Source organism: Akebia trifoliata, chromosome 8, assembly GCF_017979445.1.
Source record: "Akebia trifoliata isolate Shusen 1 chromosome 8, ASM1797944v1, whole genome shotgun sequence".
NCBI lineage: Eukaryota > Viridiplantae > Streptophyta > Magnoliopsida > Ranunculales > Lardizabalaceae > Akebia > Akebia trifoliata.
Genome location: NC_141382.1, coordinates 34,747,676 through 34,774,922, shown reverse-complemented (window position 1 = coordinate 34,774,922; position 27,247 = coordinate 34,747,676). Strand labels below are relative to the sequence as shown.

Here is a 27,247-nt window from a genome sequence, read left to right as displayed (position 1 = left end):
CTTAAGATATAGTGAACACCCTCCTCCATTCTCGGTAGATTAAGTTTCAGCTCAGTTGAAATGGTAGGGGTTGAAAATCATTTTCAAAAACCTTTCTTAAAAATTCTTACACTTTTACACTCACCCCAAAATCATTTTCGAGGCTAAGGCATTAGGCTCCCCTTTCTCATGAAATGGGCCCTTGACCAACAAGCTCATATTTTCATAAATGTTTCAAAGGCATAGATCATAGTATGGCTCCTTCCTTAATAAGGAAGCACTCATTGGTTTAAGTCAAAATTGAAGTCACTCGCACTCGATGGCATAAAATTGGATTTTGTTAACTTATCTTTTTATTTATGAAAAATGACCAAATCTTAGGTTACCACCTATGGTGGAGGGAATAGGCTGCCTAACACTTTTTCTATTTTCTAAAATGGACTAATGTACTTAGATTTTAGGTAGATCAATGTCCTTTATCCGTATAAGAGTCACTATGAATAAAAAAATGATTTTAAAATGATTTTTCAAATGCTCATTCAAACCATTTTCTAAAAAAGAATGATGGCAACTCCAAATCCAACTAGTAGTGATCTTCAGACTTGAAAATTTCATGTCTACATTCCTCATCATAAATACATTTGTATTGTCTTTACACTTGATTATGTTGAGCACTTGTCTCGGTTTAACCCTGTATTGTATCATTTCTTTCAATGTATTTTCTTCTTCAATATTAAGCCTCCTAACATATGAGTGACCTTCGAAATGCTCTATCAATGTGTGGTTATGGTATCCACATACTACAATAACCTTTCAATGATTTTCTTTTGAAATCTTTATCGTCTTTAAATGAAATGGACACTCACATTTTTTTGTTCCAACATGTTTAATATTGCGCTTCTTCACATTAGACTTTTTCTTATGTATTCTAAACTTCTCACTCCTCTTACAACAAAAAAAGATCCTAGGTCCTACCTATATTGTCGGATTTTTTAATAACGACATTAGTCACTAAAACTCTTCTAGTTTTAAGACACCAACTGATGAGAGAATCACGGATTTTGAAAACGTACATTAAAAAAAATTATTAGTTAAATGAATATAATTTATTTAAATGAAAATAAGATTATAATTAAAAATAAAATTTGAGACATACCATATCAATCGTAAATGAAAATACTGACGTCGTGGTTGGCATGTTATTATTGTGATGAAGATATAACATTAGAACTCTACATAAAACATAGTCAATTACAATGATTAGAATCAAATAATCAATTACAATGAGTATAAATAGTGGTCTACAATGCACCTTTGTAATAAAATAAGAAAACTTTTGTAGAATTTTTTAACATAAATGTAATTTTGTGGTATACTTTTGAATATAAAGGGTGGCTTACATAATGCATCTTTATAATAGAATAAGAAAGCTTAAGTTTTTTGAAAAAATTCACATAAAAAATTGAATAAATACCTGGGCCATTGAAAAATGTGATTGGTTGAAATTCTCCATAATTTGGGATGAAAGATTTGAAGTTCAAACTCCATCTTCCATTTTGTGTCTTAAATTAAAGATTTGAACAAATAAATAGTAAGAAACAGAGAAAATGAGGAATGATGAGGGAGAGGAGAGAATCGTTGAAAGGAATAGGGTTTAAGGTTGTTGGAAATTTTTGAACGGGAAAAATCGATCCACTTGATTAAAAACCTGATGTGGAGAATGGGGAAGATTAAAAAAAATAGTAAAAACGGTAGGGTGTAAGCAAAATTCGTCACATTTTAATCATTTGGGTACCCTTGTAAGTTCGTGGGGGTGACTATATAATTACCCATCATTTTATCTCTCGTAACATCAGAGACTTTTTGTGCACCAGAAGAAAGGCTTTGTTTTTTTAGCCCGGGGAGTATCCCCACGCTTTGGTGAGACTAATATTCCTAGGGCCGAACGCACCATCCAAAAAAGAAAGTCTATTTTTATAAACGCAAATCTCTGAGAAATCTCAGAAAAAATGGCGAAAATCCTTCAAAATGCCTGAAAACTACGCATCGCGTGCTTCATCAATCTCTTTTCTCTTACCCTTTCTTCCCAATCGAGACAGAAATCATCACCATTACCAATTTGCCCCGGGAAAGAGGCCGTCTTCGTCCTCCAATTCCCGCCAAATAATGGGCATTTTGGGAAGCATTGTGGATAATGTCATCTCGAGCAAGGCAATATGGGTATCAAAGCTGAAGAGCCTTCGATGGGCTACTCTGGTTTTGGGGGTATCGAACTTGTTCGTCATCGTTCTTGGTACGATTCTCGCGATTTCGGCTTCTCAGGGTTGTGCCCACAGAGAGGTTCTTCCTTTTGGGGTTGTATTGGTCACCTCTGCTGTAAAGTTAATGTCGATGATTGGTACTGGGATTGCTCAGGAAGCGACCGCAACGACGATTCTTAGCTCCCCAAACGAGTCCTTTGCTGCCGACTTAGTTATCCGCCATGAAAGACGGGTAATTTCTTAGTTTCATCTGCTTTTTCTCGATTATTTAATTGTTTGAATGTATAATTGAATTGGGAATTTAGGATAGATTCATGGTTTTAATAATTAAAACTTGGCAAGTTGACTCGTTCAGTCATTTCATCAGACAAGATGATCCTTTTAACTGGATTTGGAAGGAATTATTTATTAATATGTACTTATATACAAATAATTATAATTTCTTTTATGAAATAAGGTGGATTATAAGATGCTTAGGGTATGTTTGGTAACACTTCTGAAGTCTGGAGTTTGAAGTCTGAAGTCTGTTATCTGAAATCTGAAATCTGAAATCTTATTTTGGAAAAGTTGTTCGTTTGTCATTTTTAAAAGCTTTTGGTTACAAATAGAATTTTAAAACATAATGGCCATTTTGACAACAATACCCTTTTGTAATTCTAATAAATTTTTAACCGAAAAATATAACATGTTATGCATAATGAAACCATCCACACATTTAATTTCAATTTTTAACACATTAAACACCCCAAAAGTATTATTTTCAATTTGAATTTATGCTTGATAAATTATATTCCAACAAGGCAATACTCAAATAATAAAGAATCATTCATTTTCTAGTCGAAAAATATAGGGTTTTAGTGTTCGTATAAAAATATAGGGTTTTTGTACATGAAACGAGAGAAAGGAGGAGACTTTGACAACACAGTTGTAGAGAAAGGAGAGGTAGAAAAGAAATGAAAGGTAGAAAAGTTAAAAATAAGGGTTCGTATAAAGAAAGGATAAGTGATAGAAATCAAAGTTTTGAGGAGGGTATTTTAGGAGGAAAAAAAATTAAGATTTCAGAAGTTTTGTCCAGCATTCCTTCATCCCTGGTTCAAAACTTCTGAATTTTGGTTTTGAAGTCTAAAATCTGAACCAAAACAAATGGAAATAAAGCTTCTAAAGTCTGAATTTTAAAGGTGGACCACCTCCATTCAGACTTCAGAGGTGTTACCAAACACTCACTTAGTCACAAGATCATATTTTTATTCAGATATTTAATATTTAGATTATATAAAGTTAATTATTTTAATAAAAAATACAAAAAACTCGGTTGACTCGTCTAATGTTTTCAAAATATCAAATGAGTATGGGTGTGATCATACCAACACTAATGCACCGGATCCCATTAGAACTCCGCAATTGATGATATTGTGATTACTAAGAACTTTCCTGAAGAGATTTAATTCCCCAAGGAATAATTAGGGAAGGAGTTCGAGATAAAATATATGTTCCTTACTCAACTTGATATAACCTATGTTGTAAGCATTGTTAGTCAATTTATGCATGCGCCAACTACTACTCATCTGGAAGGTGCACACATGATTCACAAGTACCTTAAGTTAGCGTCGGCTATAAGGATATTATTTGCTAAGCAAGGACATATGAAGACATAGGTTTTCATTAACGCAGATTGGATTGTCAACTGCAAATCTTATATCTATTTTAGGCTGCTATATTTTTGTTGTTGGCAACTTATTTACATGGAGAAGTAAAAAGCAACTTGTTTTTACTCGATCGAGTGTTGATGCAAAGTATAGGTCTATGTTACATGAGGTATGTGAGAATTGCGGCTAAGACTTTTTTATGTAGAAATAGTTAAGACGTGTGTTATTTAATGGAGGTCTAAAATAATATTTAGTTGTATGGGGGAGGATATTATAATTATGGAAATATTATATATAAATAGTGAGGGGTTGATTAAAACTTAATCATATATTTTTTCTCCCTAATTTTTCTTTTCTTTTTCTTCTATTTCCCTTTTTTCCTTCCTCTATTATTCATAGATTTGTTCTACAATTTGGTATCAGAGCATCAATCTTGGCAAGATTTTTCAAGTTTTTCTGGCTTCCATTTATCACAGACCTTGAGGGCTGACATCATCCGTGGGCGGTTGGCGTTAGTAGATTAGGGTCGAAGGTTACATGGTTTGAATCGCACTGATTAAGTTTTTTTAGTAATTTTTGTGCGATTTTTGGATGAGTCTTTGAAGGTGTTTTAACAGATTTTCAGAAAAAATTAGAAAAAAATCAGATTTGATGTTTCGAGTTTATCTGATGTGTTGAGGGCTTTTCGATCTGTTTAGTTGGATGGATCTAGTCATTGTCAAAATTTTTTACACAGTGGAAGTGATTTCATTTGATTTGGAGCATTTTTGAAGTGTCAATGAAGAAAATACTGCCCAATTTTTGCCGTCCAACACTATTTTTCTGATTTTTTGCCATACTTTGTTGCCCTAACTTCGATTCAACACTTGTGCGGTTGCTATTTGGGGTAAATATGTCAGCTACAAGTGGTTTTAATGTGAGTGGGCCCAATTTTGGGGCTCCGACACTTATTCCTCCATCAACGGGTTCTGGAGATAACCCTGGAGCTCAGATTACAATGGTCAAAACCAATTTCCTAGAATGTTCTCAGTCTGCCAATATGTATATTGGAGAATGAGGGAAATTAGGATATCTTACTGGTCGGGTTGTGATGTAGGACATCTACAACTCTAAGTAGTTTTCTAATTCTATTAGGTTTTATGTCTACTTCTTGTTCTAGTAGGATTTCTATTTCATAGTTATGTTAGGAGTATAATTCCTTGTTAGTTTCTAATTTGTTTTAAATTCGTTTATATCATTTAGGTTATAATTAGAAGTGTTTAGAAGTGTCCAATTTGAGTACTAATAGGATTAGAAAGTTAGTATTATCTTATAGATATGTTAGGAACGTTAATTTTAAGTATTTTAATAGGATTCTAAATTGTTATAATGGAGTTATCTATATGAGGAGCTCTAAATCCAAAAATTAATAATAATCAATCAATAATTAATTCAATTATCTTTTCTCTTTTGATTACTTTTTAACTTTATGCTTTATTTTCTTTCAAGCTATTGCTTGTTTATCAATTGAATCTATTGATTCAAATTGATTTTTAAGTGTTCTATTGAACACAACCTATCGAATCTATTGATTCACACGCTTCCACTACGTTAGGTTTCGAAGCCCAAAGAGGTCGATCCAATGTATGATCGTTGACAGTGATGTCGTGGTTGAATTCCATGCAGCCTCAATTCAGCAGGAATTATTTGTTTTTGGATACAACAAATCAAGTTTGGGAAAATGTAAATATAATATATTCTCAGAAGAAAAATGTCGCTCGTGTCTATCAACTTCACTAGGAGGTGATCAATTTTTGTCAGGAAGAGAAAAGCCTGGTCACATATTACTCCACCCTTCTAGTTTTATGGGAAGAATTGGATCATTATCAAGTGATCAAAGGGATGAATGATGAGGAGTTTTATAAATTGATAACCATAATTGAATTTTCCAGTTTTTGGTTAGCTTGCATCCAACGTATGAGTTTTTTTGGGTTCAAATATTGGATCTGACACCATTCCACACATTGAGGATCTATATTTTCTTGTACAAAGTGAGGAAAGTCGTAGGTTTGTGATGAAACCTCTATTTGAACCACCTCCCACAACTTTTCTCTCCTCTGTATCTAGGAAAGATAATAAAGGAGGGACCAAGCGGAGTGGAAAAGAGGGTGATGATAAGGATAATCTCCGCTGTGATCATGGGGGTAGAACCCGACACAATAAGGAGACATGTTGGGATTTGATTGGTAGACTGACAAAGTTTAATAGGGGAAAATCACAACTTTAGAAGCCTAATGCTCATGTTGCTGTCCAAGAACAACCACAACCCAGTTCCACTGCTTCCAATCCTTCTATTGAGTTATTTACAGCTTGAGAAGAAATAGAGCCGTCTGAGCAAGCTTCTTACAAAGCTTGAAGGATCAATTAATTCATCCTCCATTGTTCAGTTTGTTATGCATGCCTCTGAAATAATATTAGTTTCCTTTCCTCCTGTCCCTTTTGGATCATTGACTTAGGAGCCTCTGATCACATGACTGGTACGCTTTCCCTTTTTTTCTTCTTATCAATTATTGTCAGGTAAAGACAAGGTAAAAATAGTAGATGGTTCTCTTTTTACTGTTTTTGGTAACGAGGGCATCAAAATTGATAACTCCTTGTCTTTATCATCTGTGCTTAATGTTCTGAATATGTCCATTAATCTTCTTTCTGTGAGTAATCTCACTAAATCCTTACATTGTTCTGTTACATTCTTACCTGATCATTGTGTATTTCAGGACTTGGCTTTAGGGAGGACGATTGGTAGGGGTTGAGAAGCGAATGGTCTCTATGTTTTGGATTCAACACCTTCAGTATCCATTTAGTCAGTTAATCAGAATAGTTGTTTCAGTTAGTCTTATCAAATAATTTTCTTGTGGCATGCTTGCCTAGGTCATTTGTCTTTTTAGTCTTTAAAGTTTTTGTTTCCTTCATTGTTCAAGTTTGTGTCTGTTTCTAGTTTTTAATGTGAAGTTTGTCAGTTGGTCAAGCATTGTAAAACTTCATTTTATCCAAGTAATAAAAGATCTATTTACACTTTTACAATTATGCACATTGATGTTTTGGGACGACCAACTCCTACTAGTGCTGATGGGGATAAAGATACTTCATTTCCTTTGTTGATAACTATAATAGATACACTTGGACTTACCTGATCCGAATCAGAAAAGAAGTTCCTAGGCAGATAAAATTATTTCACAAGATGATTCAAACTCAGTTTGAAAAATCTATAAAAATATTTAGATCAGACAATGCTCACAAATACTTTAAAGGAGAATTGAAACAATACCTTGAAGACCAAGGGATTGTTCACCAGAGTTCTTGTGTATACACCCCACTACAAAATGGTGTAGTTGAAAGAAATAATCGTTATCATCTAGAAGTTGTTCGAGGACTACAGATATTTATGTCTATTATACATTTTTTTTTGGATGATGCATTGTTTACGGCTTCATAACTCATCAATCATATGTCATCACGAGTCATCAATTTTTGTCTCCTCTTCAGTTGTTAGTTGCTAGTCGCTCTACATTCCATTTGCCTCTATACGTGTCTTTGGTTTTTTATGTTTCATTCATATCCTTGGTCCTAACCGTTCAAAGTTAGATGCTAAAGCTATTCTAGGTGTTTTCTTGGGATACCCGTTGACTTAAAAGGGTTATAGGTGCTTGGATCCATCCATTGGAAAATGATATGTCACGAAGGATGTCTCATTCTTTGAGTCTGCTCCGTACTTTCATTCGATTGCCGCTCTTCAGGGGGAGATGAGTATTGAAGAGTGACAACATCAAAATCAAAATCCATTGCTGTCTTTGCCAGTTGTGACTTCTCTACCGACTGATATATGTAATCTATCGTCTGTGACTATCAGGCGAGTCATTAGATAAAGGGAAAGAGTTGCGGGTTTATTCTCGTCGTCATAAGACAACTCAAAAAGAGACTCTCACTAATCACACCAATCAATTGGACTCTCCGATGCTAGGTAATAATTCTTCTGTCACTCCTATTAATACTTCTAATCCTGATGTACCCATTACATTGCGTAAGGGAACACGATCTTGCAATGTGCATCCTATTTCTAACCACATTTCTTATTCATCCCTATCTCCTATATATCGGGCCTTTGCTTCATCTATTTCTTCTGTTCCCATTCTTAACAGTATTGTAGAAAACTATAAAACTCCTTAATGGAAGAATGCAATCCATGAAGAAATGGATGCTCTATTGAAGAATAATACATGGGAGATGGTAGCTTTGTCAGAATGAAAAGAATCAGTGGGTGTTTACTGTAAAGTATAGAATTGAGTGGAAAGGTAATAAGTGAGACTTCTTGTTAAAGGGTATACCCAAACCTAAGGGATCGATTATATCGAAACATTTGCCCCAGTAGCCAAGATGAACACTATTAGGGTGTTATTATCCCTAGTTGCAAATTTATCTTGGCCTTTACATCAGTTAGATGTGAAAATCACTTTCTTAAATGGAGAACTAGAAGAAATGTACATGCATCCTCTTTTAGGGTTTCAGACTCCAAAAAGTGAAGAAAGGGTATGTAGATTGATAAAAATCAATTTATGGGTTGAATAGTCTCCTCGAGCATGGTTTAACAGGTTCAGTAACGTAGTGAACAAGTATGTTACACTCAGAGTTATGCATATCACATTTTCTTTGTGAAAAGAGAGAATGATTTCATCATAGTCCTTATCGTATATGTTAATGATATTGTGGTGACAGGAAACTACCCTCAAGAAATATAGAGGTTGAAGAAGTTCTTAGTTTCAGAATTTGAAATTAAGGATCTAGGAGATCTAAAATATTTCCTTGGAAATGAGGTAGCTCGATCCAAGAAAGTCATATTTATTTTCCAACGCAAGTATATTTTGGACTTACTACGTGATATTGGGAAACTTGGTGCCAGACTTGCAGATATTCCAATGGATTCCAATCAGAAGTTTGATAACATAGAGGGTGAACTATTAATAGATGTTGGAAATTTTGTTTGGTGAACTTGGTGTTAAAGCGGTAGAACTTGTAAGACTTTATTGCAATAACAAAGCAGTCGATATGGCCTTTAATTCAATCCAACATGATTGTACAAAGCATATTGAGATTGACAGACACTTTATTTGAGAGAAAGTGGACTCTAAAGTTATGCATGTCTCATATGTGAAGTCAAAGGATCAATTGGCATATGTGTTTACTAAAGGAGTTCCAAAGAAGAAACTAGATGAAGCTCTTGGCAAGTTGGGTATGATTGATATCTATGCCCCACTTGAGGGGGGAGTGTAGAAATAGTTAAGACTTGTAATATGTTATTTAAAGGTGGTTTAAAATAATATTTAGTTGTGTGAGGGAGGATATGATAATTATGGAAGGATTATATATAAATAATGAAAGGGGTTGATTAAATCCTAATCAAATATTTTTTTCTCCCTACTTTTTCCTATCTTTTTTCCTTCCTTTATTATTCAGAGATTTGTTTTACAACTCTTTATTATGGAGTTTGTGTTACTTTCGTGAAGACCAACAAAAATTGGGGATCTTCGTGGCATTTTGGCAGAAGCTTTTGGGCCGGTTGTATCGCACTTGTAGTTTGTGGAGAATACGCTTGTGTTACTAGATTATTTTATCAGTTCAAGATTTTTTGGTGGTACTATGTTGATATGAGTTGAGGCTTGGGTTCCTGGTTATAGAAGAGTAATGTGTTTGTCGTGGATGTGGTTCAAGATATTGATTGGCTTGCTGCTTCTCTTGAGTGCCAGGTTGGATAGGTTCCATCTTTGTACCTTGGCTTGTCGTTTGCAAAGCCTTTTGGGATCCATTTGTTGAAATGGTTGGGAGGAGCCTTAGTTGTTGGCAAGCAAATTATGTTTAAGGAAGGAAAATTGACCTTAATTAAGAGAATTTTGTCTCGCATCCTGATTTACTTTCTCTCCCTGTTCAAGATTCCGAGAAGTGTTGAGCTGAAATTATAGAAGTTTTTTCATGATTTCTGTGGCATGGAAAGGAGAAGAGGAAGTTCCATTTGGTTAAGTAAATTCGGGTTTGCTCTAAAAAATCTCAAGGGGGTTGGGGTTGATGAATTCAACGCTTATGGGTAAGTGGGTATGGAGGAGAATATTATGTGGAGAAAGGTTGTTGCGGATTAGATTGGGACGAGTTGACTTGAGTGAGAGAGTGGGATGAAGTGTGGAGTGAAGCGTTTGGAGAGGGATTCTCAAGACTTCTCCTTTAGTCTGTGCTAGAATTTGGTATAAGCTTAGTAAATGAAACATAGTGATGTTTTGGGAGAATAGGTAGAAAGGGGAGTATCATCTTATTAACAATTTTCGTTCCTTTTTGGATTGTCTTCGAAGAAGGGACAACCTATGTCCAACTTTCTTGTGGGAATGGGAGATACGTTGGCGTGGGATTGTGAGTTAGAAGAGCCTTCAATGATTGGGAAGTGGGGGAATTTGGGAGGTTGATTGAGTGCTTGGTGGGTGTTTTGTTGTCTCTAGACTCTATTGATAGAAAGGTGTGGGAGGACTCTGGGGATGACTTGTTTTCTAATCCCTCTATCATGCAATTCAGGTTTTAGAAGCTTCAGTGTTTTTGACAATGGTAGTATGGGAGCTGAAAGTCCCTTCTAAGGTTTCTTTCTTTATTTGGACAACAGTGTTGGGTAGGTCGTTGATTCTGGACCAACTTATCCAGGGCTTCAGCACATCGAATTGTTGTCTTTATAGGGGTGATGGGGAATTGGTGAATCACCTTTTTATTTAATGTGGAAGGCTTACTCCTTGGCTTTATTTGGCATCTTGACTTGTCATCCAGTTTTGGTGAGAGTCCTCTGTGGGAGTTGGTTTCAGGATGACAAGGAAGGTCTTATGGTCTATCACTCATATTACTATTTGGTGGGGTATATGGAAAGAGAGAAATCTTTGCATTTTCGAGGAAAAGAGCTGCCCATTCAGGATGTAATTATTTCTATTTTTGATTTTGTTTTTTTTGATGTAAAATATTTACAGAGTTTAACTGGGTTCTTTTTTAAGATTTCCTAAGAAGATGGGAGTGGGTTGTAGTATTGCTCTTGTGTAAGCCCAGGGTCTCGGTCTTGAAGTCTTTCATTGGTTATCTCGACCGCTTGCTAATGTACTTTCAAAATAGGCTGATCTTTGGCGAGAATGATCTCCTAATCATAGAGATCATTCACCTCCAAAATCAGCTATAAATTCATATTTTTTTTATTGGTTAGGATATTTTACTGGAAGAAAGCAACCAGAGAATACAAGAAAAGGCAAATGCTTGATTTCAAGGGGATCTACACAAATGACAATATAAAGGGTCTCCCCTCCGACATAACAAAAAATATTATTCCACATACCTCCAACAAGTAGGTTCCATTTAGTTATGTAACCCTGAAGAAAAGGTCTCTACACTTTTTGAGCAACGTGGACCACATGTATGTATAAGCTTGATGTTTAAAATGAGGTCTGAAATAGCATTTTCCTTGTCCCTGAATATCTTGCCATCACCGTGGCTCCATATGATACAATTACACCATTTGTCGTGCATGAAATGAGTCTTGTTTCCCTTAGCAATGTTAAAGTGAATCCCTTTTAGAGAAATTAGTTGAGCCATTCAAGATACCTCTCCAAACATTTCAACTAAATGACGCATGAGCATCACCGCTATCCCATCCAAAGTTCTACATTTCTTGCTACTAATCACCCTTCTCTCTATATTTCCAAAGCCATTTTTCCAAAAGTAACTTGCTCGATAGGTTGGTGGGGTATTGCATATAATCATTTCCAAAACCATGGTCTCTAGCGTTGGTAGGTTATTACCTTTGTTACTTTTGTTGAGGTAGGAGCTTTCATTAGGGACAGGAAAAATATGGATTGGATTTTATACCTAACAAATGCTTAAATTTTAGGACTTCATTCGATAACCGTGCCATTGTTGATAACCCTATCAAATCTTGAATTGTTGTATTTTAACAACACTTCTTTAAATGCATGTAGAAATTACTTTATTTAGAAATAATGGGGTTTGGATGGGCTTCTAAGTGATGAGTAGTTTGGTTTCCTATTTATAAAAGTTTTGATGAAATAATTCAATTTATGTACTACAATTTTAAATTTTCAGTGGAATACATTATTCCCTAAAGATTTTGAAAAGAAATGTATGTGGCTTTTGACATCGGTACTTGGAGAGAGATTTTTTGGGGTCAAATTATCAAATTTAATATGTGATGCAGGACTATGATGCTGAACTAAATGGAATGTTTGAGATCAAGAATAGATTACTAAAAGCGAACATAAATTAACACTCATTCATCCATAACACGAGAATATCAAATGAATAATTATGTAAACTTCCAAGACAATCACAATCCCACAAAGCTGGATCCCTCAAATATGAAGAGGAGGGATGCTAATGGAAGATTGGACTTCCACTAGCTTAGGGTTTCAGCTTTAGTCCAAGTGGATGATTTTAATCCTTCAAGAATTTTGAGAAAGTGTAAGGTCCAGCTATTTATATCCTAAAGGAAGTTAAAGTGCTGAAATTGTGTCAAGTTTAATGTCGATTGCATTAAACTAAGTTTAATGTCGATTACTAGAAATCCAGCAGCCTAAAATAAAGTTCAGACACTAAATCTGTGGGGCCAAATTGAGGAAGAAGGTTTAGGCAAGTTGGGTTAAATGGATTTAGTTTTAGGGTTGAGTTGCGGTGAGAATCTTGTTCGATTGGAGGTTTAGATGAGTTTAGTACCAAGGTTTAGTGGCTGAACCAAAGTATAGGGATTTTAGGAGGGTACAACCATGGTTTGGACTGGCTGGACAGCAGTTTGGGACTGTTTTGAGAGGGGTCACAACAGTAGTGAAGTTGCTACAGTGTTGGGTTGGGCTGGCCAGGGGTAGGTAAGGATTAGAAAGTATTTAGATGGGGTTTTAGGTGGTTTCAATCAATAATGGAGAAACTGCCTGGTGCTGATAGTATTTTGTAGGTGAGATTAGAGCCAAAATAGTAAGTTTTTAGGGAGAAATCAAGGTTCGACTGCAAGTTTTTTTGGGGTGGGGTTCGGTAGAAAACAGAAAAATTAATGTTATAAATGATAGAGGATGAAAAAGTAAGAGGAAATTGATTCATACAAAGAACAAACCAGAAATTGGTTTGGACTCACTCCAAACCTTAGATTTCACACCTTCCAATCTTTGGAACTCAAAATCCTGTAATTCTTATTCATATCTTCTAAAATTACAGCCTTAAACATCTATTTACAGAGTTCTCTCATACCTAAATCTAATCCCAGCCATGAAACTAATATAACAAGATCTAATAACTGTCAATACAACTTAAAATAACTTAATTATAACAAAATAAAAAATACCATCTATGTCCCAATCTTGTAATTTTATTTTCTTTGAATTCTCAGCCTTAAAAAGGCATGATAAAGTTTCCAAACTACCCCCAAACACCTTTTTTAAGACCATGGACTAATATCACATAAAAATAGGCCCAAATACCAATCCTTATCAATAAAACAGTCTCTCCTAAACAAAAAACTAAATATAACATAAAATCTAACTAATGGCTAATGGAAAAGGCCCATGAAGAGGATTTCCTCATCAATATGGTGATGCGAATGCAATGCTGGTACCCTCCATAAACACCAAAGGAATTTTAGTTTTCTTTTTTGTTTCATTGATTTGAATTACCTGAATTTCCATAGCTATACATTCTTTTCTTTGTCTGGTAGTATTTATATTCACTTCTCTATTCAAAAGTTTAACTTCAATGTCTTAGACTTCTCTCAACATGAAACCACACACTTTTGTTGGTACCACATGCAGAATTTTATCCTAAGAGAGAAGCCAGGCTATAATTTCCTGGTAATATTTTGTTTGTAAAACTAAACTGCAACTAAAAACAATTTCATAAAATAATGTTTTTTATTGGTGATATGCATTGGATTCTAAATCGTGAAATGCCCATAGTCCATTTGCAGCTTACTCATCCGAATTCATTTTATACTATTTTCTGCTTGAGTCTAGTTTTTATTCCACACACACACTTTATAATGCGATATATATGCTGAACTATTTTGTTAAAAGCATTTTGCTAAATTACTATGTCTGTATCTAAAGTTTACTCATTTCACATTGCTTGATGAATAGATGAGGTACAAAAGATGGCTGTGGTGGACCCGGTTTGGAACGGTAATAACTGTATTGCAATTTGTGGGGGCAACTTATTTGATGTTCATCATATTGAAATATATTTCTCATAATGGAAAATCAAGTGGCTGCTTTTTAGGTAATTGGAATTTTCTTCTTACCATTTTTCATGCTGACGTTTTATTTTGAGCATTGTGGCAACTTTTGATTTCCCCTAATAAGCTTTGAACCTATGTATACAAATTGTTTAAATTGTCATATTGTCTCAACTGAGACCGGAATGAAACATTGACCGAGGGGATTGTTTTGGCATGTCTTGGTATAGACTTTACCTCAAGAAATTTTAAACCTTGTCTACAACCACTTCAATCAAATATCACTAGAAATGCTTCATGACATCTAAGTATCATCATGGACATCACTGGCATTCACTCTCCTTGGGCATTTGGAAACGTAGAATGCAAACCAATTTCTTTTGATGTTTAAATGCTATTGTAAAGTTTAGTGAAAAATTTGACTATTATTGGAGTGAATGATCCTGAGTCTTTGTTTTATTACTAGTGATTCAGGGTGCAACAATCAGTGGTATCCCAGTGCTACGGCATGTATTCCCTTCCATTGGAGATAATCAGTGGGCCCCATAACCACAAAATCATTGCCACTATTCTAGTCTTTGGATCTTTGTTTTAGTTACTTAATTGGGTCAGGTTTATTTAAGGAAAGAGTTAGTTGGTAGAAAGTGACTGTTTTTCAATTCGGAGGTCAGATTTGGAAATTTTTTAGTGTCTATTTCTTTCCAAATTTTATTAAAGTAGTTAAGTTTAAATTTTCTCGTTAGTTCTTCACTAGAATTAGGAAACTGTTTCTCATGCTACTTGAGGAGTGTTTGGGGGTTAATAAGTCTAAAGAGTGTTGTCTGTGGGAATCTTTTAGAAGCTACATGTCAAATTTTGCTACCACCAAATTCGACATTTTACCTTGGGACATGTGGGAAGCAGTCTTTGAGACGTAGACCAAACTATATGAGTGACTTGTCATCATGCTGTTTAGGCTTTTAAATTCCTCTAGTAATATCACATGGATTATGACCTGAGGTAATCTGGCTATTATTTGTCATTTTAATTTAATAGCATGACGAGCAAGCTAAACCATCAACGAAGAATCTTTCGAAGCTTTGAGAGAGACAGTGCAAAGTTGCATAGATTCAACATGTCAGTAAAGCTTTCCAAGCATTAAAGAGAAGATTAAAGTCATCTATGACTTTCTTAAAGTTTTTGAGCTATGTAGGAATAGGGATTATTCTCAGTAAGAAGACAAACCAGTGGCATTCAATAGAGAAAATTTCAATAATTGAAGGAGGAATTATTCAAATTATGATTTTGGCATTACTTGATACATCGGGAGTTCATATTAGATTACAAGAATGCACCTTTATAGTTCATTCTCGAAGACTATTGCTTGTGTACGTGCCAAGGGAATATTTTTCATCAAGGAGTCTAATTTCTTAACTGGACATAAAATGCCGGGTAGCTCATCACGTTTGGTCGCATTTCATGTCTTTATTCGGTACAGTGGGCTGTTTTCCTTGTTCCGTCAAGTCAACCTTGGAAGCTTGGTTGTCGTGGGGAGGTTTTTTCTTGTTATCTAAGCGGATTCTTTGGTTCTTGACCCCATTTGTGATCTGTTGGGGTATTTGGAAAGAATGAAACCGGTGTATTTTTTAAGGGAAAGTTTCCACGTTGGAAGGACTAGTTCTTTCTATTTTGAAGTTTATATTCTCTTGGAGAAAACTTTATAAGGAATTCAAGAGGATCTTCTTTGAAGACTTTGTTGTGAGATGGGATAGGGTGTGTTCCTTGTCGCAAGAGTAATTGTTGGTCGTGTGTAGTTGTTGCTGTTTTTTTTTTCCGTGCTTTGCTCTCTTTGTTTCTGTAACTTTTGAGAAGAAGAAATAATTATTCTACTTAAAAAAATAACGAACTAATATATAGATTTATAGCAAAACAGTAGTACCAGTTCTGGAACTAATTTTACTATAAAAAAGGAACAACTAATTATAGCAAAAAAGGAGGAAATTGCCTAACTAAGATTTAAAATTTGAAATACTAATTTCAAAAAATAAACATCCTAACTACTTCCTAAAATTCCGACACCCCCTCTCAAGTTGGTACATAGATATCAATCATACCCAACTTGCTAACAAGAAGTTCAAAGTTAGGTCTGAACAATCTTTTGGTAAGGATATCGGCTATTTGTTGCGTTGTTGGAATAAACGGCATACAAATAGCTCCATTGTCAATCTTCTCCTTTATAAAGTACCTATCAATCTCCACATGCTTTGTACGATCATGTTGCATTGGATTCTGTGCAATGCTGATGGCGGCCTTGTTGTCGCAGTATAGTTTCACTGGCATGTTCACTGGTAATTTCAACTCTTCTAGTACCCTCTTTAGCCATAACATCTTACAAACCCCATGAGCTATAGCACGAAATTCTGCTTCAGCACTGCTTCTAGCAATCACGTTTTGTTTTTTACTCCTCCACATGACTAAATTACCCCATACATATGTGCAGTACCCTGACGTAGATCTCTTGTTAGTAATTGAACTTGTCCAATCTGCATCAGTGTAGGCGTCAATGCTTTGCTGTGTAGTCTTCTGAAAAAGTAAGCCTTTACCTGGTGTACCTTTTAAATATCTTAGGATTCGATAAGCTGCTTTAAGATGTTTCTCATAGGGTGAGTGCATAAACCGACTTAATAGACTCACGGAAAATGCAATATTTGACCATGTATGTGATAAGTAAACCAGTTTCCCTACCAATTTCTGAAATTAAGATGTATCTAAAGGATCACCTTCTTTATTATCTCCAAGTTTCTGATTGGGATCAATTGGGGTGTCTGCTGGTCTACAACCACTCATTCCGGTCTCTTTAAGTAGATCAAGAACATACTTCCGTTGTGAAACAACAATTCCCTTCCTTGACCGAGCTATCTCTATCTCGAGAAAGTATCTTAGAGACCCAAAATCCTTGATCTCGAACTCTGATGCAAGAGACTTCTTTAATCGGTTCATCTCAAGCAAATCATCCCCAGTGAGGATTATGTCATCTACATAACCAATTAACACAGCTATCTTTCCATCCTGTGAGTGTCTTACAAACATGGTGTGATCAGTCTGTCCATGAGTGTACCCTTGGCTTTTAACAAACTGAGAAAACCTCTCAAACCAGGCCCTTGGTGACTGTTTCAACCCATACAAGGATTTCTTTAGTTTGCACACCTTCGAATCAAATTTCCCATCGAAGCCCGGGGGTGCATCCATATATACCTCTTCCTCCAAGTCTCCATTAAGGAAGACATTTTTCACATCTAATTACTGCAGGGGCCAATCAAGATTTGCTGTAAGTGACAGGAGAACTCTCACAATATTTAACTTTGCTACAGGTGCAAATGTTTCTAGGTAGTCAATGCCATAGGTCTGAGTAAATCCCTTAGCAACCAACCTAGTTTTATACCTTCCAAGTGATCCATTTGACTTGTATTTAACTGTGAACACCCATTTACACCCCACAATTGTCTTTCTTCTAGGCTAGTCCACCATCTCCTATGTCTGATTTTTCTCAAGAGCCTTGATTTCCTAAAAAACAGCTTCTTTCCACTCGGGAACCTTTAGAGCATCCTGCACATTTTTTAGGAATCTCCATACAAGACACTTGTGAGGTAAAAACACGAAAATTGGGTGAGAGATTTTCATATAACACATAGTTGGACAATGGATGTTTGGTACATGATCTTACACCTTTTCGAACAGTAATAGGAATATTGGAATCAATGGACTCACTAGACTCAAACCTAAGATAAGTACCTAAAGTAGATGGAACTGATTGTGCAGGTTTAGAGAAAGCATTACCTGGAGGATTTGTGGACTCAGATCAACCGACTCTTCTCCTTGAGTTGTATTCCTTCGCGAGTAAACAATATCAAAAGGTATTATCCCTGTGTTCTTGGTGCTTGTTTTCTCCATATTTGATTCATTGGATTCATGACTTTCATGTGATGGCATTAAGGATGGGCCTGTATTTTCATTATTTAAAGAACTTAATTTACAAAAATCTGGTACAATAATGTTTGGGTTCTCAACTTCGGCAAAGGGTGCAGGAGACTGGTCAACTTGGCTATGGGTGCAAGGGAATGATCAATCGACACATCTTCGAGTTGGAAATATACATCCAAATCTTCATTTTTTCTCCTCTCCTGAAGATGAGTATTAAAAAACGAATTTTGTTCAAAAAAAGTTATATCCATGGTGACACAATTTTTTAGTAACCGGGTCAAAACAATTGTATCCCTTTTGATTAGAGGCCTATCCAACAAAAACAAATTTTCGAGCTTGAGGTTCAAGTTTTCCTCGGTTATGATCATGAATGTGAACTAAAGCAGTGCATCCAAATATCTTTAGAGGCAAATTTGATTAGAGCCTATTATTAGGATAAAACTTATGGAAAAAATCCAACGGAGTTTCAAAGTTTAAAACCTTACTAGGCATTCGGTTTATAAGATAGGTTGCAGTGAGAATAGCCTTGCCCCAAAGATATTTAGGTACCTTAGTTGTGAAAAGCAATGCCCGAGCTACTTCTAATAGGTGTTTGTTTTTCCTTTCAGCGAGTCCATTTTGTTGAGGAGTATCATTACAAGAGCTTTGATGAACAATTCCTTTTTCTAAGAAAAAATTCCCCAAAACTTTGTTAAAGTACTCTTTGCCATTATCACAACTAAATATTTGAATTGTTTCACGAAATTGATATTGCACCATGGCGTAAAAAATTTTAAAAACCGCTTCTACATTAGATTTTTCCCTGATTAAATAAATCCAAGTTAACCATGTATGATCTTCAATAAATGTGACAAACCATCTTTTTCCAAAATTTGTAGACACCCGATAAGGTCCCCAAACATCACTATGGATAATTGTAAATGACTTGACGCTTTGTGAGATTGGGGAGAAAAAGAATTACGATGGTGTTTAGCAAGTTGACAAATCTCACATTCAAAAAAAGATGGACTTTTATTTTTGAAAAGAGTCGGAAACAAATACTTTAAATATTAAAAACTTGGATGGCTTAATCTATAATGCCATAACATTATTTCATTATCTTAGGAATCAGAAACAGGATTAAAATAAATACTAATGTTTAGTCTACTCGAGTTGGGCCCATCTTCAAAAAAGTAGGGCTCGTGTGGATACAGGAGCCAGAAGTACTTAAAACATAAGTACTTTCAGAAGTATTTTCTGAAGTACTGTCTGAAGTAGCTGGATACGTGTTGTACGTTTGGATGCAGGATTTGAGAAGTACTGCCAGAAGTACTTCTTACAGAGTTTTGTGTTAGGAAATTATTTTGGATTCTGTTAAAATGACTAGAATGTCCTTATATGTAATAATTACTGTTTTTAACGTTATAACTCAACAACATATGCTCAAAAAAGTACCAGTCACTATTTTTATTAAATAAAAACATTATAACATCATTTTATACTCAAAATATACTTATTATTATTTTTTTAAAAATTCGACAGAACCTTCCCTAAATATTGGACATATGAAAAATAAAACCTGTATAAAAAGATGACAACTATCATATAATAAAACTTGTATCATCATATATAAAACCATATGTGATAATCACACCAACATATGTAAAATGAAAAGAAAACATTCATAAACAAAATTTATATGTGAACGTTATACCAATAAACAAAGATGTTCATATAGTAGAAACATATTAAATTTACCTAAAAATATAATTTATTCAGTTAATAGTAACTTTTAAATCATAAAATTATATAATTATATCATGTCGATCATAAGCTTCTTTTATAGCTTCAGTTATGACTTTTCTTCTACGTTCCATTTTTCTATGTCCTTCCTGTTGTGAACGTCTCGAGGGTCCAGGCTCATCTACACTCCTAGGGACGGCTTCATCTATATAATCTAATTCTTCGTATATAGCAAACTCAACATCTGCCAAAGCTTCATTTCGAATGAAATTGTGTAGTCCCATGCAAACAATGACGATGTCCCTTTGAGTATCAATGGAGTATGTGTGCATGTCCCTAAGAATTGTCCATCTTGCCTTTAATACCCCAAAACACCTCTCTATAACATTGCGCAATGAGGAATGAAGATGGTTAAATAACTCTTTCTTTTCTTTCTGCCATGCACCTCGTCGAAAGTCTTGTAAATGGTAATAGACACCCTTATATGGTGTTATATACCCATCCATCAATGGATAGTCAGAGTCAATCAAGTAATATTTGCCTACAAATTTCATTATTTTATATATATAACGTATAATTGAATGTACTTGTAAGTAAAATTTTAAATACCAACCTAACGGAGGGTGAGGAAATCCTGAATTGGGATTATTTATGGTTTTTAAGAACACGTTCGCGTCATTTGCTTGTCCCTCCCAAACAGCAACTACATATGTGAAGAACATATCGAAAGAGCATACAGCCATTACATTTTGCATTATACCCTTTCGACCTAAATATTGAAGTTGATCCGCTATTGGAACTCATGCCCCAATATGAGTACCGTCAATCGCTCCCACACAATCCTTTATATAGAAAGAAATTTTATATTAAAGATTAAACATTATAATTTTTTTGAATTTAACTTTAAAATTACCTTAAAGAAAGACCAGAATCTTCGATTTGTGCGAATTTGAGGAGGGATCTCATCCAAAGAACGAGACACAATGAGAGTTTTGCACAATTCAAGGACAGCTTTTAAGATTCTATGAAAGTTTCTACTCGGTTTCTTCAGAACGTTGAAATCGATCACCAACACTTCGTATGCCCTCATTTTGTCCCAATATCTTTAAGAACATTCCTAAGGATACTTCCAAAGAAACGTTCCTTGTTCTTTCGAGACCCACCTCTTCGTGTAAAGTATTGCATAATTTCTCAAATACATATTTCTCCATCCGAAATTGTTCATGACATATTGCATTATTCCCAGACAAAACATAGTTCATATAATTTTGTCTAGTAAAATTACAATTAGTCTTGGGTTGTCGAATTAATTTATTTTTACGAGCTGTTCGATAATGATTTGCTGCAGCAAGTGCAATCATACGTATAATCTCATCGTCTGAATCTGAATAATCCATATTGTTTCTGTTTGCATTATTAATACAAAATATTATTTAATATTTCATATTAACAATCACATAAATATATCAATCTATAAACAATCACATAAAATATTAAAACAAACATTTTTAACAACCAAACCATAATCTATAATTCATAATCCATAAGACATAATCAACAATCCACAAACCAAAAATAAATAGAAACATAATCCATACAGAATAAATCCAAGTCATAATCCATGAAACAAACTTTCTTTTACTAACCACATAATCCACAAAAAAAGGGTTCATAAAAGACCGACCCATAAAAAAAAACTATGCTACCCTCTAGTGATCACCACGATAACGACGGTATTCAAAATTAAGGTACAATAGACGAGCATCATTTGTCGACAAGTTATAGAAGGTATTCCTAAAATCTACACTCTCCATGAACTTGGATACCGCATAACAATATCGATCACTACCTATAGGAATCTCATCCACTAATTCATTAAGAAGTGGCAAACATTCACCGGGAGTAAGCTTTTTTTGCTCATTTGAAAGTTCATCCCTATGAATTTTTGATTGGAAAATATCTACCAAACGGTTGAATTCAACCTCAAATAAATCAGATTTTCCTCTCTTTTTGCGTTTTGATCTAGAATCCTCACTTATTGACGACCTTCTCTGTGATGGTCTTGAACTTGGTGACTCATCAATATCATCATCGGGGTGAGTTTGAAATATTTTTTCTTGTGTCGCTGGAATGTATGCAGGGGTATCATCATCATCAGCAATTGACTCATTCGTCATGTTTGTCATTGCAGAAGATCGAACACGAGATCCGGTAGCTGTAGTACCACCAAATGACTTGTCCAACTCATCTCTGTGCTCTAATGCCTTATAACGAAATTTATTATCTCCAGAATGTTGTTATAAAAAAAATGATGAATATTATTAATAGATATTTATTGATATATTCATAAATAAGTGAAATTAAATATATTAAAAAATATGTATTATCATTTCTCGTTCAATCCACCATTCATCGCTCATGATGATAGAATAGCCGTTCCAACTGATTCCAGTTACACATTAGATTGGACCAAGCCTTCCAATCTAATTTTGTTTTGTTCCAATGATTTTTGAATTATTTTTGTTCGAATTTAAATCCTGTTTTCTTGAAAAATTCATTTTGAACAAACTTCCATCCTAACCTATCTAAAGTTGGCCCATTCCTATGACCTTGCGCGATTGCTTCAACACATAGTTCAACAAAGGTCTTATGTAAATACGGATTCCAATTTGCTTTACCCTTGTCATTTTGTGTTGCAACTTGTTTGTCCTTGTTCATATTTATTGTTTCACAAGGCATCTTAAAATGAAAACAAACAAATATGTGAAAAAAAAAAAAATAAATATTAAAAAAAAAAATTAATCATGTGTTAGAAAAAAAACATAAATAAATCATGTATGTCTGATGTAAGACTTGTATTACGTACTCTTAAGATTGTTTACAATTAGGATAAGGCTCATAAAAAATCCTAAATCTAGCAAATAGAAATATAATAGAGAGAGAGAAAGAATACCTTTAATGTTGATAATGCACCTAGAATGCACAAAAAATAATCAGAATACCTTAATAAATATATAATTACATTAAATATATATATAAATATAATAAAATTATATTAAAAAATTATAAAAATAATTATTTTCAATTTAAATAAATTTATAAATTTTATAATTCTATTGAAATTTCGGCAGCATCTCCTCTTAAAAATGGACGTATGAAATTTTTCTGATAAAAAAATACCTGCATAATACACAATCTAACATCCACGCAACAGTTCATATAAATATTATCAATTCAAACACCCCAGTATGTCATCAAAGCCTAAAACACAACCTCGAATGAACATGAGACTAATTTTAACATAAATTCATCCCAAAACATTAGATGATTTCCAACATGAGCAAATCATGAAATTTTATCTTCAAAAGCCACAATGAAAAAAATCAAGCACACCTGGGGATGAGGAAACTAGTTAAAAATGGATTCTGTGTAACCTAATCCACCACAGACTACAATAGAAATTATAATTGCAAGAAACAAAAAAAAACTTCAAGATTTTATACATCACCCATAGATTCTTTAACCAAAAAAGAAGAGAGTTAATAATCTACATCACCCAAATATGCTAACAAACAACTTTTACTAATGCCTCACCAATTCGTACATAACACCAAAAGAACTACACACAGTTGGTGTGGTGTTAGTAAAAGTTGGTGTTGCAATAGTAACTCTCTTAAAGAAATTCAACAATAATATGTTTAAGCACTAAGACTTCCAATTAATGATTATCAACTTGCATTTGAATTAGCTTTATTTGCATATATGATATAGGTGAATGCATCCATTATAGGATCTCATGTCACAGTTATGTACTTGAGATTATATATTAATGCTAGTAGTTTACAGTTTAAAAAGTTTTTCTCCATTTTATATATATTTTTGGTTTGTTTTTCACTAATCTTTGGCTAAATAATATAGGCTTAGAGCCATACCTTGGTTTGTTGATATATCGCAATGCAACCTTGAGATCAAGGGTTAAATTTGGTGCATTCTAGCCATTGCTTGGTATTGAATCCTGACCCAATTCATCAAGCAATCTTCATTTAGGACAATTAAGGATTAGATTGAATCAAGAATCATTGGAAAACTTCTAAATCTATATGATTTAGAAGTCTCCATAACCAACATTTCTTATTTGAAGGGCATTTGTAAGGGTTATGGACTTGGAAGGACAACTCCGATCTCACGAGTCTCATTACAAGATTCAAATCACTCAAAATAGATGTTTGCATTTCATCTTTAAAACCAAAACCTTTGCTGAAATTCCCAAAGGAGGTTTCAGATTGACTCAACTCAACCAAAAATTAAATAAATAAATAAGTAAATTCAATCTCATCTATGAGCAAACAATATTCAACCACTCTAATTAGTTACACAACATACCAGCTCAAACATGCAAGTAATGAACTACAACTTCAACTCAAAACATTTATTTAAAAAAAAAAAAATTCACAAAAAAAAAACAAAACAAGCCCTAAATGCTCATTGTGTCAGTATCTCCATGCATTACTTAGTGATCAAGCACATTCGAATCCAAGGTGTTGGGTTCATATTGGTGGCTTTGAAAGATAATAAGATACATTTTCTGTGTTGGTTTACTTAAGATTGCAACATCTGTTGTAAGATAATATATTAAGAATCAGGACCAATACGGTGACTTGTTCCTATAAAATAGAAATGGTGACTACGTGACACACTTTCGCCCTGGGCTTCTAACTAAGTTGGGAACACAGCCCAATATGTTTTACCCTCCAATCAACATTTCATCCACAATTTAGGATAGATACTTTGAGAGAATGTACCCACACATGATGAACATCTTTACTATTATAATGAGAGAAGGTGGAGTAGAAGTGGTCTAACACCAAATTTTGGATCCCACAAATGCCTCCTTTTTTCCATTTAAAATTAATATAATCAGGGTCATTTTAGACAAAAAAAAAACAATAAAATTGCAATTCCTCGTTGATTAGTTTTCAAAATTACAAAAATAGGAAGATTTCCATCAACAAAAGGGGATTGGAAATCAAAGAAACCAAACCAATGAATCTGATTCCAAGCTAAACCCCAAACCAAAAACTACAAAACACAATCCTTAAAACTGTTCAAGAATGGTTAGAGAATAAGTTATAGAAGAAATACCCAATTGATAGATACAAAATTGGACTCAATTCATTGAAGAATAGATAGATTTCAAGATGTTTCAACTTTTTACAAAACAGAAAGTTAACCCTCTCTGTTGAGGTTCAGTCGAGAATTTCAAATAAGTTCAAATGATGGTTACCTCCCTTTGTCGAGGTTCAGTGGACAAATCAGTTACAGAAGAAATTTGGACTCAATTCATTGAAGAACAGATGAGGGTTACCTCTCTCTGTCGAGGTTTAGTCGAGAATTTCAAAGTGGAAAAAAAAAATCAAAAAGAGCATAAAAAGAACTCTTAGAAAAAGAAAGTTCAGATGAGGGTTACCTCTCTCCATTGAGGTTCAGTCGAGGGTTTCAAAAATCAGTTAGATATCGCCACCGTTGAGGGTTCTGTTGAGGTTTCCGTTGATGGAGAATACCCACCGTAGTCGCCCAAGGGAGAAGACAGTCGGAGTGAGAGAGATCACTCAACTCTATGAGGGTTCTGTCGAACGAGTCCCCTCTCAATCTGCTTCGCGAAGAAGTGTGGATTGTGGAGTCTCCTCTGAATCTGCTTCGCAAAGAAGTGTGGACTGCGGAGTCCATCTTATTTACGCTTCGTGTGGAGTCGTCAGTTTTACGCTTCGTTAGGTTGAGAAGAAAAAAAAAATGATAAAAAAGAGGGTAAAATTGGAATCGTACATAAAATTTTGACGGAAAAACTGTTCTCCGCAAAAACGAAATTGAGAAGTATCAATTTCGATACTTCTCATAAAAGTATTATTTTAACTCTTTTAAAAAGTTGCTCTTTCAAAGCATCAGATGTCCAAACAATAGAGTAAGTGCTTCTGACTTCTCACAAGAGTTAGAAGCACTTAGAGAAGTCAATCCAAACAGGCTCGTAGAGTCTAGCACACTCCCTAGCACTGCCAATCGTCATCCCCGAACTCAAATCCTGAAACTCACAAAATGATAGAAAAAAATTAACACGACATTTGTGATCAAGGGTGATTTTACTAATAGACAATAAATTACAAGAAAGGTTCGGAACATGAAGAACATTATGAAGAATTAAGGAAGAAGAGAGTTGAACAGATCCGGTTCCAGCTATAGCAGAAAGGGAACCATCTGCAATTTTGACCTTTCTATTGGCTACACAAGGACTATAAGAGGAAAAAAGTTTTGAGCAACCGGTCTTACGATCAGTAGCTCCAGAATTGATGATCTAAGGATTTACAAAATTTGGGAAGATACTAAGGAAGGTTGAAATAAAAGAGTTACCTTTTTGAGCTAAAAAGCAAGAAGAAGTTACAGATGATTTTGGAGATTGAAATAGTTTGTGTAGTTGCTCTAATTGCTCATTTGTGAACGGGACCATTTCCGAATCGACTTGATGCTCTTGAGAATACTTAGTTGTAGCCTGGAATGCACGTCCTTCTCCACTATTCTTCTTCTTCCAGTTTGGTGATTTATCGTGACGTTTCCAGCAGGTATCCTTCGTGTGCCATGGCTTTCTACAGTGTTCGCACTACGACTTCTTCCTTTTGTCACCTTCGGAATCCAATCCTCTAGACACGAGAGCCGAACCCTCTAGCTCATTGTTTGGACTTGGCTTTGGGTTTTGTAGCATTAGCCTTCGTTGGGATTCCTCACGGCGAACTTTAGAAAACACCTCACGGATTGAGGGCAAAGGTTTCCGGCCAAGAATTCTCCCTCTAACCTCATCCAAACTGCGATTTAGACCAGAAAGTAACATATACACACGATCATTTTCTTCCCTCTTTTTGTAACGAGCACAATCATTGGGTTTTTCCCAATCATCATCGTAACATCGATCCAATTCCTACCATAAAGTGATCATTTTGTTGTAATAAATGGTAACTTCACGATCACCTTGCTTTGATTGCAAGAGTTGTGTCTTCAAATCGAAAATCTGTGATGAATTCTCCAAATCAGAATAACAATCTCGCACGGCCTCCCAAACTTCTTTGGCTGTCGGTAAGAACAAGTAGGACCTCCCAATTGCTGGCTCCATCGAATAGATGAGACATGCAATGACAAGAGAATTTTCAGATCACCATTTTTTTAGGTATGGGTTAGTCGCTGCAGGTTGTGTTACTTCGCCTGTTAGATGTCCCAATTTACCCCTTCCATCGATCGCCAATTTCATAGATTGCACCCATTTGAGATAATTTTTCCCATCGAGTTTGTGAAATATGAGTTGCAGGTTAGAAATCTAGGAGAGAGATTCGCCAAATGATGTTGATGTCGTCGATTGGGTGATT

The 27,247-nt window shown here is 34.8% G+C and overlaps 1 protein-coding gene across 2 annotated transcripts in view; it reads left to right on the top strand.

Annotated features, from left to right (window-relative positions):
* Nucleotides 1-1,828: 1,828 nt before the first annotated feature.
* Nucleotides 1,829-27,247, top strand: part of LOC147396592 (lipase class 3 family protein) — a 78,367-nt gene continuing 52,948 nt past the window's right edge. The window contains exons 1-2 of one of the 2 annotated variants that reach the window (XM_086451508.1): nucleotides 1,829-2,472; nucleotides 14,065-14,203. In XM_086451508.1, coding sequence (XP_086307634.1) covers nucleotides 2,008-2,472; nucleotides 14,065-14,203 — 604 coding nt within the window. In that variant the 5' untranslated portion in view covers nucleotides 1,829-2,007. Of the gene's footprint in view, nucleotides 2,473-14,064; nucleotides 14,204-17,974; nucleotides 18,053-27,247 lie in introns of those variants that run through there. The other variant, XM_086451509.1, reaches the window with a different exon arrangement.